General features: G+C 41.7%; 1 protein-coding gene across 1 annotated transcript; it reads left to right on the top strand.

Annotated features, from left to right (window-relative positions):
* Positions 1 to 13: 13 nt before the first annotated feature.
* On the top strand, positions 14 to 14,049 carry Elovl7 (ELOVL fatty acid elongase 7). Its single transcript, NM_141497.2, has 6 exons — positions 14 to 446; positions 10,938 to 11,075; positions 11,774 to 11,881; positions 11,955 to 12,035; positions 12,720 to 13,181; positions 13,298 to 14,049. Exons 1-6 carry the CDS (start codon positions 444 to 446, stop codon positions 13,493 to 13,495), a joined length of 990 nt encoding a protein of 329 aa, NP_649754.1. The 5' UTR covers positions 14 to 443; the 3' UTR covers positions 13,496 to 14,049.
* The last annotated feature ends 1,016 nt before the right edge of the window (positions 14,050 to 15,065 follow it).

Raw genomic sequence — 15,065 nt, 5'->3', positions numbered from 1 at the left:
CAGCGTGAAATCAAACTTATTTCAGTGTTTTTGATTTGAATGTAAAAAGCGCACGCTCGCCCAGTCGCTGTCCAGTTGTTGTCCAGTAAAGTCCAGCGGAGCAGCAGCAGCGGCAGATCGGTCGCATCAGCAGTAGCATCAGCAGCAGTTCCCCGCAACAGTGATGTAGAAACCATAAAACCGTATAACGATGGTCAAACAGTGTGTGCGTGTGTAAAACAATAACTAAAAACCTACAAGCAAGAAAAACGAAAAAAAAAAACGAAACGAAACGAACAAGGATAGTGCGCTAAAAAGTGATAATTCGTATACCAAAGTCGAGAGAATCTCTGTAAATTAGTCAAAAAAAAAAAAAAGAAAAAATAAATAAATACAGTACGCTTCCTTGTAACAAACGGAATATAAACGCGCATTTAGTACCTGTTGAAGCGAATTTTAGCACAATGGTAAGTAGCGGGGGTTCCCGACCGAACACCCAGTGTGACTCAACGGAAAATTGATGCCACTGAAACCTCCTTTATTAAAATGCCTTTGCAACCAGTAATTTCGATGCCGACCCCCAACATGCAAGCCTGAATAAATAAATATACATGATCGTACGTTGACTTGGGCTTTCCGTTAAATCCCACAACCCACAAATGACCCTTTGCACACGACTCGTGTGTGCTGCTGCTGCTATTAAGCAAGAAATTAATAATAAAAAAAAAAATAAATAAAGCTCCTATAATGAATATCCGCAATGCAGCCGTTAAAATTAATTGAGCAAATTATTAATCGAGAAAACCTCTCGAGCACCAGCCATTCCTGGTTCTTATTCGTTTTCTTTGGAAATGGAAAAAAACCGCACGCCAGCAACTGGTTTTCGTTTTCAAGTACACATTCGCTAGCAAGGTTTTCCACTGTTTTTTCCCAAATGCATTTTTGCCGACTCCGCGCAGACCTTTCCACGCTTTTCGCCCACTTTTCCCCCGCTTTCTGCCACAAAACATGAGCGTTTTGCTCTGTTCTGTTTTGCTAGAGCCATTCGCTTTCGAGCTCCGCCAAAAGTGCATACAGAAACTGCAAGTGCTGCACTTATTTCGAAGCTGTCGCTGTGTTATGTCCGCAGTTGCAGCAGCAGCACTTACACCAGCAACATCACTGGCTGGCGGTCAAGTGAAGTGAAGGCTGGCTTTTGGCTTTGACCAGCTCACTAGCCCACCAGCTCACCAGCTCACCAGCTCACCAGCTCACCAGCTCACTGGCATGACAACATTTCACACGGAAATGCAGTGCATCGCTGACCTTGAATCTCGGCCGGGGATATGGGATAACTGGCGATCGGAGCGCAGGTGAAATGATAGCCAGTCAGGGCCAGGCCGACTCATTTGTCCCGTCCACCTTACTTATGCTTTCGGCCCATCATTGCAGATGCTGCTGCTGTGTAGAAATCCAGTGATTTTCATATTCATTCAGCAGCTCTGCAAATTCGAGAGAAAAAACCCCAGTGGGTTAACCAATCGCCGCCGCTACTACCGCTGGCTAATGATCACTGGCATTGCACCATTTCACAAAAAAAAAAAAAAAAGAAAAAAAAAAATAAGCAGGCAACCCAGAAATCGAAACTTATTCAAATCTTCGAGTTGTTTTCTTCTCCTTTTGGCCTCTTACACAATGATTATTACACCTCGATTTTATTTTCGACTGGGACTTTTGCCGCATTTTTGTGTTGCCTCTTTTGACACTGAAAAGTGCAAAGGCGCTGGCGGCGAATTTTACTAGTTGCCAGTTGGCTATGGGCGGCTATGGGCTATCGGGTCTGGGTTGTTTGAGGCTGCTTGTTGGAGCCAGAGCCACTGCCACCCAGCTGCCAAACTGCGCAGCCCCCGCCAAGTGATCATAATAAAAAAAAATGTGCCTTAATCAGCCGATTTGCTTGCATTCCCTGTGGGCCAGTTAGCTACATTGGAGAGCCAGTCTCAGACGCATTGACGTCGCTTTATTGTTGACTGCCGCTCGGCACTCAGCTGTTTTTTGGTAAGAGAATCATGTAGAGAGCATATAGTAAACACAAAACCATAGGCAGAGTGCCCTCTTAGTACTTAGTGTGTGTGTGTGTGTGTGTGTGTGTGTGTGTGAGATAACGCTTGCCGCATGTGACTGAAATCGCAGTGCATTCGCTGCTCCATTTCGATTTGTTTGGCTCCACACGGCGTATGCGCGATTTTCTCAGTAGCTAGCTAGTCTTCGTTCACTTCAATTGCGAATATGCCATTTGGGCAAAGGTTTATTGTTCTACATAAAAAAAGTGCGTGTCTCTCAGCAATTTTTTTACTGGCTGTGTATATTCCCGAGCAAATTAACACTTAAAAACTGATAACGCAAGCGAAGAGAGGAATTCGAGGTAGATAAACGTAAAGAGACCATTAAACGGAGAGTACCTGAAAATGATTACATTTATGGACTCTTATCGGCCCGTGATTGAAGTAAGTGTCATTTGAAATTCAATTATTGCTCGTTGGAGATTAGACAGAAAAGTTATGCCAGTAAAGGTGTTAAAAACACTAAAAATAACAGCTTTTAAATTATTATTCAAACACGCTGGCTTGCATATTTTACAGCTCTTTGAGTGCCTTTTTTTTTTTGCAATTTTATACAAACTCTTCGTTCCCGAAAAAACAATTAATTTATACATATTTGTCGCTTTAAACTGGGTCGGTTGGATGAATTTATTTGTATAAATTAAATTATTTAGTGGGCCATGCTGTCATACCGAATTCGTGATTAAACATATTTCCATTAGTGCGAATTTAGATGGGACTTAGGTGCTAAAGTTGTTCGATTTTGTTTTTAAGTATTTTAAAAATGTTTAATAATATTTTCTAAATAATTTCCTTGTCGTACAACAATAAATTACAAATAAATTCCATTTTAAAGCAACGAACGCATTTGCAGTAATATATTTTCGACACATTTAATCCGAACACAAAATAATTAAATCAACATCAACATTGTGGGGCTAAAGCAAAATTTAAATTAGTGGACAGAAACAACCTGATAAATACGCGAATGTAAAGTGATTGAGGAGCTAAAAGTCATTGCTTGTTTAATTGTGTGGCTAGTGATTTACGGGCTTGGGGGCAGAGAACTTTAGGCTGGGAAATGGCAGCAGGGACGAAAACCAAAGTTCGACATTCCCAATTCGAATTGCATATTATGCCTGAATGCCTGAATCCAAATGGTATGGAACCATTTTTAATGCAATCGTCTAACATAAACGTTCACGAAAAAATCAACATTGGCGGCCTGACAAACGCAATGTAGAATGAATCAGCTAAAATATATCCCCCGAATTGAGGCTTTCAAATGGTATTTGGGGAACTCACTTACACTTACGCACATTTAGCCAACCTGTTGAGTATTTGCAGCTGTGCACTTGACTACTGGCTGAGTTTTTAGTTGCTGCAAAAACTGCTTTGCACTGAAAGAAATTGGTAATCATATAATCTTATTAACCAAAAAATAAAAATGCTCAAAGGTTTCGAATTTTCCAAAACCTATTGAAACTTCTTCATATTACCATATTTCTGACTGACCTAAATAGTTAGTGAATAATGTGGAAAATTAAATCTATTCAATACTTTATTTGCATAATCAAATCATTCAGATGACGAAACACGCCCAAATAAAATGTATATTAGTTAATTAATATTGATACATAATCAGTTAACTTGACTGTTGACCAGATTGATCTTCATTCATTGTAATATTTTAAATATTAAACAAATTGTGTTTTATTTAAAATGTATGCATTCATAAAGAGTTATCTTGATTGTTTTTTGTGTGAATTTCAACAACTTGCAACTTGAAACGCTGCTGCGTTCAGTGAGCGTAGTAAACCGCCCCCGAGAGCAACAACACCACTTCCTTGCGGCAGCACAGCCGTAGCAGCAGCAGCAGCAGCAATACAACAACATACACTCGAAAAAAATTGTCTTGCACTAATTACTGGCGATTTGGGGCCAACGACAAGCGCGCGGCTGGGCAGCAAGAACCACATACAACTCGATTGCCAAATTAACGCGATTTAGCTGCTTTTAAAAGTTGCCGGAGTCAAGACTTCTCTGGCGAAACACACACAAATGCGGATGCATATAGGCCCCGCATACATCTTATTGTTGCGGTGTGGCAAGTGCATTTGGTGCACATGTTGCTGGCGCGTTTTTTTCCGAACTCGGTTAGGAAATCGCCTGCGATTTCAATCGCGTGCAAGTCGCGCGCAGTCTGGTATTCGCTTGAAAGTTTAAAAACGCACGCTGCATTTTCAACTTGACCCACAACAGCCGGGAATCGATCAGCGGGCTGTAATCGGTGCTTTATTGTCTTATTATTAATACTTTATTTTTTTCTGGTGTTTTTTTTTTTAGCGGCTTTCCATTTACCGAAGATTTGTTTACGCATTTAACCAATCGCGGCATGTTGCATCATCGCTTGTCATATTAGACAAGATGCTGCCGGAGTAAAAGTCGCGGTCTGAACCTGAATGTTAACTCCGAAAGCCAGTTGCAGATACAGATTCGTATACACGAGCAAACCCTCCGCGCGCCTCTGTGTTTCTTTTGATCCCCCCTGTTTGTTGGCTGCGCTCAACTTGACCTATAAATTGATTTTTATGTTGCGCAGGTTCGTGCGACTGTGTTTGATTTTTCTTTGGCCCTCCCCATACAAAGCAATTTTTTCTTTAATGATCGAAAATCATTAAGTGCGACACGAGTTTGGGTCTCAGCTCCAATCGGCTTCGATCGATCGCCGATCCCCTGATGCTCCACTCATATGGGTTCAAACCAGTTTGGCCCTTTACATTTATCTCTCATTGCTTTTTCTTTTCCACTGCTGCGGCTGCTCTTGCTGGGAAAGTAAAAGTGTTGAGCTGGACAATTATGCGGCTCTACAAACGGGAAACCATAATTTTTTCTTACTGTGCAAATTGCTTAGTGCCGCCCTGGCAGATGAGACTTATATAAAAGTCGTTAAAATAAATCAAATCAAAGAAAGAGGTTTAGAAATGTAAATGCCGCAAATGCTGAATTTCTCTCACCAGGCCAATTGCAAATATCTCAAAAAGTAACGAAATAAAATCCGAGACCAAAAAGCCAAAATCCCAGTCAGTAAACCGCTCGGCCAGTTGGCCTTGTAAAGAAATACATGTGTACGTACTAAAATGTTAAAGATTTGAACTGATGTCTGTTACTACATCGCAGCCTCAACACCTATATCATCTTCTTCTCTCCGTCAGTCCAGTCGCTCGACGCTCTTTGTTGTCTTCCCAATTATGCATTTGAAACTGAAACCCGTCAGATACTTTTTTTCGGACGGCCTGGGACGGAACTTACAGTCCGCGAGCTGTGAGAGCAGGGGGGGGGGGGGTGCTTCGGTATTCGGGATTTCGGACGCTTGGGTTAATTAATTGCCAACATGTTGAAAAGTGTTAATAACATTTTTGTTGCCCGATTGGGGCTGCTGCTCTATCGCTGATAATTTAATTGCTTTGTCGACTCTGCGTCTCGGCACCAAGCAAATGCAAATGCTAGCAAATATATGTTTTTCTGTCCGCTGCCCATTTGATTTATATTATCTTTTGGGTCAAATTGTGCAAAGCCGAACAAATTTAAATGACCACAAATGCAGTCAACTCGTGGAATTTTTATTTTGCAAGCATAGAGACTTGGGATGAATGCCTTCGACTTCCTCCCCCCGCTCGAATGAATGAATAATAAACTGTAAAAGAAAACAGAGCTAAAAACGCTGCTGGCATTGAAATCGGAATAGTGGTATTAATTAGTTAAATCAACAAATGCCAAGCGGGAATGTGAACCATAAAACCCTGAATACATCTGGGGATTTTCGGCCTAGAAACAGCACTGAGAAAAGCAAAACCCCAAAAGTCAGTTACCTTTTTCGCTTATTCAAAAGAATAAATTGTCATTTAGTATATTTATTAATATAATTAAGTGGGCTTTGATCTTAAATTGAATAAATGAAATTTATGCTTTTTACCTGAATATCCAGATCCAGTGTTTTGGTATCAATCAAATTCTTGATTGCCTCGATTGAGAATATTCAAATACACAGCAAATGGATCACAGCATAATTGACGGCCAGCTAGTCCGGCCACTTGCCCAACACAATGAGCCGTCTCACCGCCAATCGCTTATTACACAGTCACTGGCAACACATTAGGTCGACAATTTGTCGCAGCCAAGTGCGACTAAAAACAATTATTGTCCGTCCAAATGTTCCCAGTCCGGCGGCTTAGTCACCCACCGGTGGGTGAGGGCTGGATGGGGTGTTTTGCTGCCGTCGATGGCGACATCGAACAATGATGATGGATATGAATGGTGAATGGCCAACTCATCGCCGGACAGCCACAGTCTCCGCCGCAGCTGATGCCCCAAATCAGGGGCACTGTACATTTCAGCTCATTTGTCCGGGGCTTTCTGGACCCCGTCCGACTTTATGGCGCATAATGAAGCGTTAAAATGTAACGCACAACAGCAGCGCCTTGGCCACAAACAACAATTACAAATGCCGCTTTACACTTGCCGCTGCTGCCGCTGCTGCCGCCGCTGACGGAAGCATTTTTGTGGGTTTTCAGGGAAAGCATTTGGTGGCGAACGCGTGTGAACCAAAGAAAGCGAAAAAGGGTCAGCATTTGGCCAAGCGTTGGGATGCTGCTGCTGCTGCTGTTGCTGCTGCTGCTGCTGTCTTGCGGCCATGGCTTACGCAAACTGACCAAAGCTAGCCGGCTTTATGTAATGGCAAATACAATACATTTTCAGCTGCCATATTTGCTGGGCCAAAGTCCAAACAGCAGCCGGCAGACTGGCGAGAAGAGACAGCTTGGCAAAAAAGCTAAAATTCTGGACAAGACATCATCATCATCGTGAATCGACAGAATTCGATTAGGGGATTACACAAGCTCCGAAGTCTGCCCAGCGGTATGAATCATTATTTGCCAAATATTGGCCAACCTTTTGCAGATCCGAAACAAACAAAAAAAAAAAAAAAACCCACAAGCAGTCGAACTTTAGAATTTATGCGTGTATATATAATATCTATATCTATATGGCAAATTTGTTGATTCTTACAGATACCGGTTCCCATTTGTTTTGTCCTTATTCCATATGCTGTATTTTATTTAATTTGCTTGGCAAAAACAAAGTTCAACAAACCGCGCGTTTCTCGTCGAAATTATAATTTAAGATTTGCCCCGAGCTTACAGATGGCAAGTTAATTTTGTTTACGTCCCAGCTTCAATTCTCCGACCACCCAGATGGACATTCATTATATTGCAATCGCAGACTCAAATAAATCGCATTCAACGTTGTTGTCGTGCTTGTGTATTCAAAACAGCGCTAGGAACTTAGCTAATGTGGTATATGTGAGTCGCCTCATTAATGCAACTGTGGTGCGCACTAATTGAAACACCATCAGCGGCGATGACTGTCGAACTTTAGCGCCCACGCCCGCGCACTTGCTGCTGCGGCGAGTTTGTGTCTTAAGTCTTTTGTTTGCGCTTTGATAAAATCACGAAAACAAGAAACGACTCGCCAGCTGAGACATGACAAATAATGGCTTCGCATGATAGATCGAATTATGCCAGATCATGGGATAAACTGATCGGCGGCCAAACAAAGCCACGCAATTATGAATGAAATTCCATTTGGTTCCGGAATGGCTCTAAACTTCCTTTTGGCCACTTATCGAAAGCCGGTTGCAAAGGCCGCATACGTCGGTTCTAACTGGGGCAAATCTAAATCCCCCACCCCCCCCCCCCCCCAACCAACAAAAAACAAAGACATGCAGTCGGAAATGCAGCGACATAAACTTACGGTATTTTCGGACATAGCCGCACTAGGCAAATACCGGCGCAGACCGACAATCAAGTTTAATTGCGCTTAGTGGTCGACTCCTATAGTCCGACTTTGACTCCGCCAGCAAGTGCACTATTATACGTGTTAAGTATATACTATTTTCCTCTTAATGGATCTCACCCAGATAGTGTGTGAAAACGGGTTTTATGACGCTCATCGCTAGTAATTTTCCTTAATCAAATGGCATAAAATATGTGAAATTAAAACAGCTGCTGCTAACCTACGTCAGTTGGCCAGGAAGAGCTCAATGCAAATAGCTTAATAAGTACTGTCGGTGTTTGGTATAATAGTGCCTTTAATTGGTCAAATTTACACTTGATTTACACACACCCACACCAGGTGTGATTTCAACATTCCAAAAAGCTGCGAAATACTTCGAAAAAGTTTTCCCACCGGAAGCGGCCAAGCTCTTGCAAGGTCGTAGATTACCATATAGTCCCTATAAATTCGAAAAAATTCTATTATATCATTGATAAGAGAAAGATGAGACATAAAATATGAAAATTTAGATGGGTAAACACTTTTGACTATCACAACTGTGCTATTCAATAGTTCAAGCTCAGCAATTTGCCAAGTGGCACATCAGACTTTTTTTTAATAATTTATGGGAGTTTCGAGGAACATGAATTATGGGGCTTATATGATGTAATTTGTTGCGAGTTATCACCGCTTATGTTTTCGTAATTTTCCCTATCCCGTTAGAGTATTCAAAGACTGCTCTTTGTACTTTCAAGTTTCCCCCTACTGCCTAAAAATTCAATTAACTAGCACGCACCTAAAAAAGTGAAAATCTTGGACAGAGTCTCTGTCGGAAAGTGAATCTTAATTAGATGCAATCAACGGCGACATTGTTGGGATGCGATGCTGTCTCTTCCGGACTTTGTGACCTGGTTAATAGAGCCCAGCCCAGGTACGACCCCGATCTGAATCATCATGCCAACCATCATCGACAAAGTCCATCCTAAGACGCTTCACTGGTTGCCGCCGAGAGTATTCCCAAATTACGTCAGATGTGTAAAAGAAAAATTTGCCAGTCATGTGCCGACAGATGGAGTCCAATCGCCGAAGTGGCTGAAATTTCAATAAATCTTGCAACACGGCTACCATGCGTCAGATAGATGAAATTGTTCGTCTTGGACGGCGCGGTTCTGTCCGAAACCAGCAATTACAGATGGCTGGCCACACCCACAGCCAGACGGTCAGTAAGTTCACCTGGCGGCGTAATGGCAGACTCGTCTTATTAATGAACAAACGACATGACGAGGCTTTCAACGCTCGATCGGCGAACTGCTCGAACTTCCTCCGCTCCTCCGCCGATTATGATTACTGGCGTACTTAGCTGGCTAGGCGACAAATGAGCATTGTTTTTCCCAATCCATCCACCAATTCAGATGTTCATGTCGTGTTGCTGCAGCAAATGCTCGGGACGCTTGCCAGCACAGAATGATTGATGAGCTCTTGGTGGCCAGTGGTGTAGTTGAGACATCTGGTCACTTCGATTCGTGTTTACGTGTTATGCAAAAAAAGAAAAAAAAACGCTTTCGGCAAACTGGGTAAGAATCGGACTACTTTGGTCAGTCAACTTTTTCGCGACTCCGACTAAGTCGAGAGGCAAGGCTTTTGGCCAAAACCAGAGACCAAATTACATACAATTCAGTCCACATAACTCGAACATTTAAAGCCCCCTCAATCGAAAACACACACGAGGCAATTTGTTAATTTATATAATTATAAACTAATAAGCCAATGAACTTTATTGGCTATTGTTATATTCAAGGAAATTGATTTCAGTATTAAATTGGTTAAAACTATGAAAAATATATTTTGCTTTGCAAAATTAACTGGTTGTGCGATTTGTTATTATAAAAATATAGCAGGTATTCTACACTCCATTTCCGCTCGACTTAAAAAGGTATTCTTTACGGATATGGCATTTGGAACAAGGCTGTATAATTGCATTTGTTTTTGTCAGATTAAAACAATAAATTGTTAAACGCCAGTTCTTTCTAGTTTCGCACTGCTTGAAATATTTCCTTAATTACGGACATCACCAAGTCAGGAAAGAGCCCATGCGGAGTTATCGGATTCCAAACGGGGCTAGATTTTCCATTATCATTGCAAATCATTAAGAGTTTTCTCAACTCAATAATTGAGATATTCTGGTATCGATTTAATTGACAGCTTTCAAATCGTGGACTTCCCTTGACATTTCGCTATCCACACATACACCTACGGCCCTGGTTCGTTCAAATCAATTAAGTTAACCCTAACCCCTCTGTGGAAACGGCAGCAACCCCCGCTGCAATTAAGAGTAGCGCTGTTTTCTTTAATTGCCTCCAGTCAGGTATTTAACTATTTAAGCGGCGATTAACACTGGCGGAACTGGTTTAGCTTTTCCTGGCATCCCCTGTAGACTTCCCCAACTTCTATGGCAGTCAGTCAGTCGGTCAGGCGGTCGAATCATTTCTAGATTGTTTTGTTTGGCTATTTATCACATGGACAAGAGGCCATTGCGGATTGCAACATCGCCGCCAGCCGGCTGCACCAGTTTTTCTACAAGATTTTTATTTTTATTTCGATGTATATACTTTTGCGCCTGGCATCGCCGAGTGCTAATCGACAATGGGAAATTACCGCGCACAAATATGATACCAAATCACGGTTTGTCGGCTAATGGGGAGCTTTTTGAGGAAACTCGCGCCAAATGGTTTTTCGGCCAACTAGAATGGTTACGGGTTTCCTTTATTTTTGGCTATTACAGCATGTGTGATTGATTCTCCGAGAGGGAACGTTTAATTAAAACCATAACCCAAAGCCAATCGACCAATACTCATAATCAGTCGGTTGTCTGCCATTCTGAACCTAGCTTGTAAATTGCCTGATTTTGCCTGAAACGGCAGTTTTGCAATAGCAATTCAAATTTATTGATTTGACACTTGATCCCGCTAAGTAGCCTGGGTGATTAGCCACTCCCAGTTAGCACACATGACTTATCTTTCATCTTTTTGGTCTTTACACTTGCAGGATTACCTCACAATGTTCTACGACGGCTGGCGGGATCTGATGGACAACAAATCGGATCCGCGAACACGAGACTACCCGCTCATGAGCTCGCCGTTCCCCACGATAGCTATCAGTCTGACATACGCGTACATCGTAAAGGTAAGTGGTCTGGGTTTGGGGAAGCACCAATCCATAATTATTGGAGTGGGGCCAGGCGCAGCCGAATGGAATCGAACAAAAAACGGACTAAACAGAACGCAACAGAACAGAACAACATCATTCCGATGGGGGTAATTTACGCTGATTTCGGAGACCAGAACTGGCAGATTCTCATCTGCTGATTATGCGGATCCTTTTCGCAAACTAGTTTCGCTTTATTGCATTGCAAAATGACTGTGAAACCCGAGCTAAGGGTTCAGGGCCATCCAATTTCTGCTATGATCGTCTCGAAGAGCTGGTGTCGAAAGGTGACCCAAGCACAGGCGGCGGGAGATTATGCAAAATTTAAAAAATCAATTCCAAAAACGATTTCTATTTAGGTTTCCCGCTTTGCATTGGTTCACATTCATAATTTTACAAAAGCATTTAACTTACTTTCACATGTCTGCTAAATTCGATAGGCGAACGCGCCGGGACGGCGGTTGGCCAAACAAAAGACTTCGGCAACGAACTTGTCACAAAACCAACAGACAAAGTCGGTCGCGACGATTGATTTGATTTGATAATTGCTGCAACAGGCTTCGGCCTCTGTTTGACTATGTAAATGACACGCAAAGACAACGAAGACAAGACGTGAGATTTAAGATTCGAGGTGAAGAGGACGCCTTACACTGAAACTAATCAACATCTTATTGCAGGTACTCGGACCCAAGCTCATGGAAAACAGAAAGCCTTTCGAGCTCCGCAAAGTCTTGATCGTCTACAATGCAGCGCAGGTTATCTTCAGTGCCTGGCTTTTTTACGAGGTAATGTAATACATATATTATAGTTAATTTCCACTTACTCCCTTCTTTTTTTCTTTTTCTTTTTCTTTTATAGTCCTGCATAGGTGGATGGCTCAACGGCTATAACTTGCGATGCGAGCCCGTTAATTATTCCTACTCGCCCAAAGCTATTCGTGTAAGTATTTGTGGAAGCTTCTATATACCGCGCTAAGCTAATATGTATACTCAAACATCGGGCTATAAATTTTGATTTTAGCTTATGGTTGGCAAATAGCAAAGTTCTTTTGTTGACTGGGCCAGATTTTATGTAAGCAACCAGTTTTCGGCCACGAAGAGACAAGATATTAGAAAAACGGCAATGGCGACAGGTTCTCTTATGCTAATCACGAAGAAATGGATACTGAAAGCCGGCCGGCTGTGTGGCCAGTGGATTCTGCGGCTTGAGGAATCTCACGTGTGTCGCCAGGCTGGCTAAAGTGGGTAAATGACCCAAAGAAAGTGGCGGTCTTAGAAAGTTGCCAGGCGAAAGATTTTTGCAAATCGCCCATTTTCTTGTTATTGATAAGCTTGGGATTTGTCCAACCGTTAGTTCCAGGCCAAACGGAATCGATCTACCCAAGCTGTGATTATTTTTAGCATAACAATAAATGCTTGAAATATGGGAGGGGAATGAGCACAGATATTAGTTATGACTAGAATTTGAATTTCTATAAGCATTCTAAGAAATAATCGTAATTTGAGGAAATTATTGCTAGAAAGCATTTGGCAAGTACTTCTGAGGCCAACTGTTTAATTTGTTAAAACCCATCCAATAATGGTAAATAGAAATAACTAATAAAATGACCTTTACATTTTTCAGACCGCTGAGGGCTGCTGGTGGTACTACTTCTCAAAGTTCACCGAGTTCTTCGACACCTTCTTCTTTGTGATGCGTAAGCGGTACGATCAAGTGTCCACGTTGCACGTGATCCACCACGGCATCATGCCCGTCTCCGTCTGGTGGGGCGTCAAGTTCACCCCCGGTGGCCACTCGACCTTCTTTGGCTTCCTGAACACCTTCGTGCACATCTTCATGTACGCCTACTACATGCTGGCCGCCATGGGACCCAAGGTGCAGAAGTACCTGTGGTGGAAGAAGTACCTGACAGTGATGCAGATGATCCAGTTCGTCCTGGTTATGGTGCACTCCTTCCAGCTGTTCTTCAAGAACGACTGCAACTACCCAATTGGCTTCGCCTACTTCATCGGAGCCCATGCGGTTATGTTCTACTTCCTGTTCTCAAACTTCTACAAGCGTGCCTATGTGAAACGCGATGGCAAGGTAAGAATGCTAGCTAGGCTATACTAGAGCCAAAGGCTAGTATGTATAACCATGTATTTTTAAAATTGTTAAAAAGCTTATGACAGCATATATTTAACCAAATGTTCTTTTTTCAGGACAAAGCGTCGGTGAAGGCAAACGGACATGCCAACGGACACGTGAAGGCGCTCAAGGACGGCGATGTGGCGCCAACCAGCAACGGCCAGGCCAACGGCTTCCACAACACCTTCTCCAAGTTCACCACGGATATGTGCAATCCGGCCCTGAACTCCTCGACGAGACAGCGTGTGCTCGTGAACGCCGGCAACAAGTGAGCGCCGCCAGCCAACCAGCCAGCCAGCCAAACATGAAACACACATAAGCATAAATTAATTACGCTACCAATTAAAATACCGTACATTTAAATTAAACGTAAGCATAGGGAGTCCAAGCCTACATCTAAGCCAAATCGAATTCGCACCAAGATCAATTGAAGACAAGGAATCAAAAACATTATTTCATGGACAATCCATGGTGATCGCACGTAAGGATCACAAATCGCTGGCATACCGCTGTCCATCGATCATTTCTTAGCTACAAATATATCCACATTTAGTCCCCAACACTTTCCGCATCCAGTCATCCATGTTCATGTACATAGATCGTATATAGCTGCTGCTAATTTAGTGGTACGGCGTTCATCTACTTTTAATGCTTAAGTACACCCTTTCGGGGACGTGTATTTCCGCTTTTCGTATCTATCGCTCAACAATTTTGTATTTTTCTTTATGCAAGCGACGCTTTTTAATACGTGTATTTTATTTCTATGGATTGTTTTGAACAAAAGAAATGTGTTTTTATTTTATAAATAAATTCGAGATTAAAACGTAGTAAATAATCTTTTATTTCTTATTCCTACATTGATCATTTTTGAAAAAATTATGTTTTCTTTCATAGGGGGATGTTCTACAATAAAGATAAAGAAGGTAATAAAGACTGAATGATTTTCCTTCATTTATTTGATTATCATGAAAATTATTTAACCCATTTTTGTTAAATTTGGTGGCGCCACCTTGAGATCGTCGACAGAACTATAGTGAGCCCAGTTTTTTACATACATCTCCGACTTACACACAAAATAGAGAAGAATACTTTTAGGGTTCACAGTTAAATGAAATGTCAGAACGATCACCAACGTGTAAAAAGTTTTAAGTTCTACCGATCTTATAAATATTTATACTTTTTTAAAATTTCGATGTTTTTATACGGAATGCTGAGTATGATGATATTGTTTTGAACAAGTTAGAACCATACATTTGTCTTAGTCATGACAAATTCAGCTATGCTGAAAGTCCTGGAGTTCTGAGATATATTAAATTATTTTCCGCGGACAAATAGAAAAAACAGATACCCGTAACTCAGCTACTGGGATAAAATTCAATATTTTCTTCGTGCTAGAGAGGACGTGGTGCTCTAGAACAAACTGACGGCGCACCAACATCTCCAAAATCTTATTCTTAACTTTCTAACTTGTATAGTTCTTTTATAATTTATCTCCTTTGATACGGACAGAAAGGAGTACGGACGGTCGGACAGGACTAAATCAACTGGGCTAGGTTCTTGCTGATCGTTGGTTTCCAATGTTATACTACGTTTTTGTAATTTATCTAATTTATCAAACAAATTTCAAACAATATTTAATATTCACCTGTGAAGCCTTGGCCCATGAAAATGTACATATACATCAGAATTAAAAAAGGTTCAACAAAAAGTTTAATATCAAAAGGTATTTGACCTTGCATCGAACTGATGTGAAGTTGCCACGCCTCCAAAAGAAGTCAGAAAAACAAAGTTGACTTATTACAGGAATAGTAGGCATGTCAGGTCATTATGGTTAATGAGAAG

Source organism: Drosophila melanogaster, chromosome 3R (genome assembly GCF_000001215.4).
Source record: "Drosophila melanogaster chromosome 3R".
Classification (NCBI taxonomy): Eukaryota; Metazoa; Arthropoda; class Insecta; order Diptera; family Drosophilidae; genus Drosophila; species Drosophila melanogaster.
Note: the sequence above shows the minus strand (reverse complement) of the source record. Positions and strands in the feature narration are given on the sequence as shown.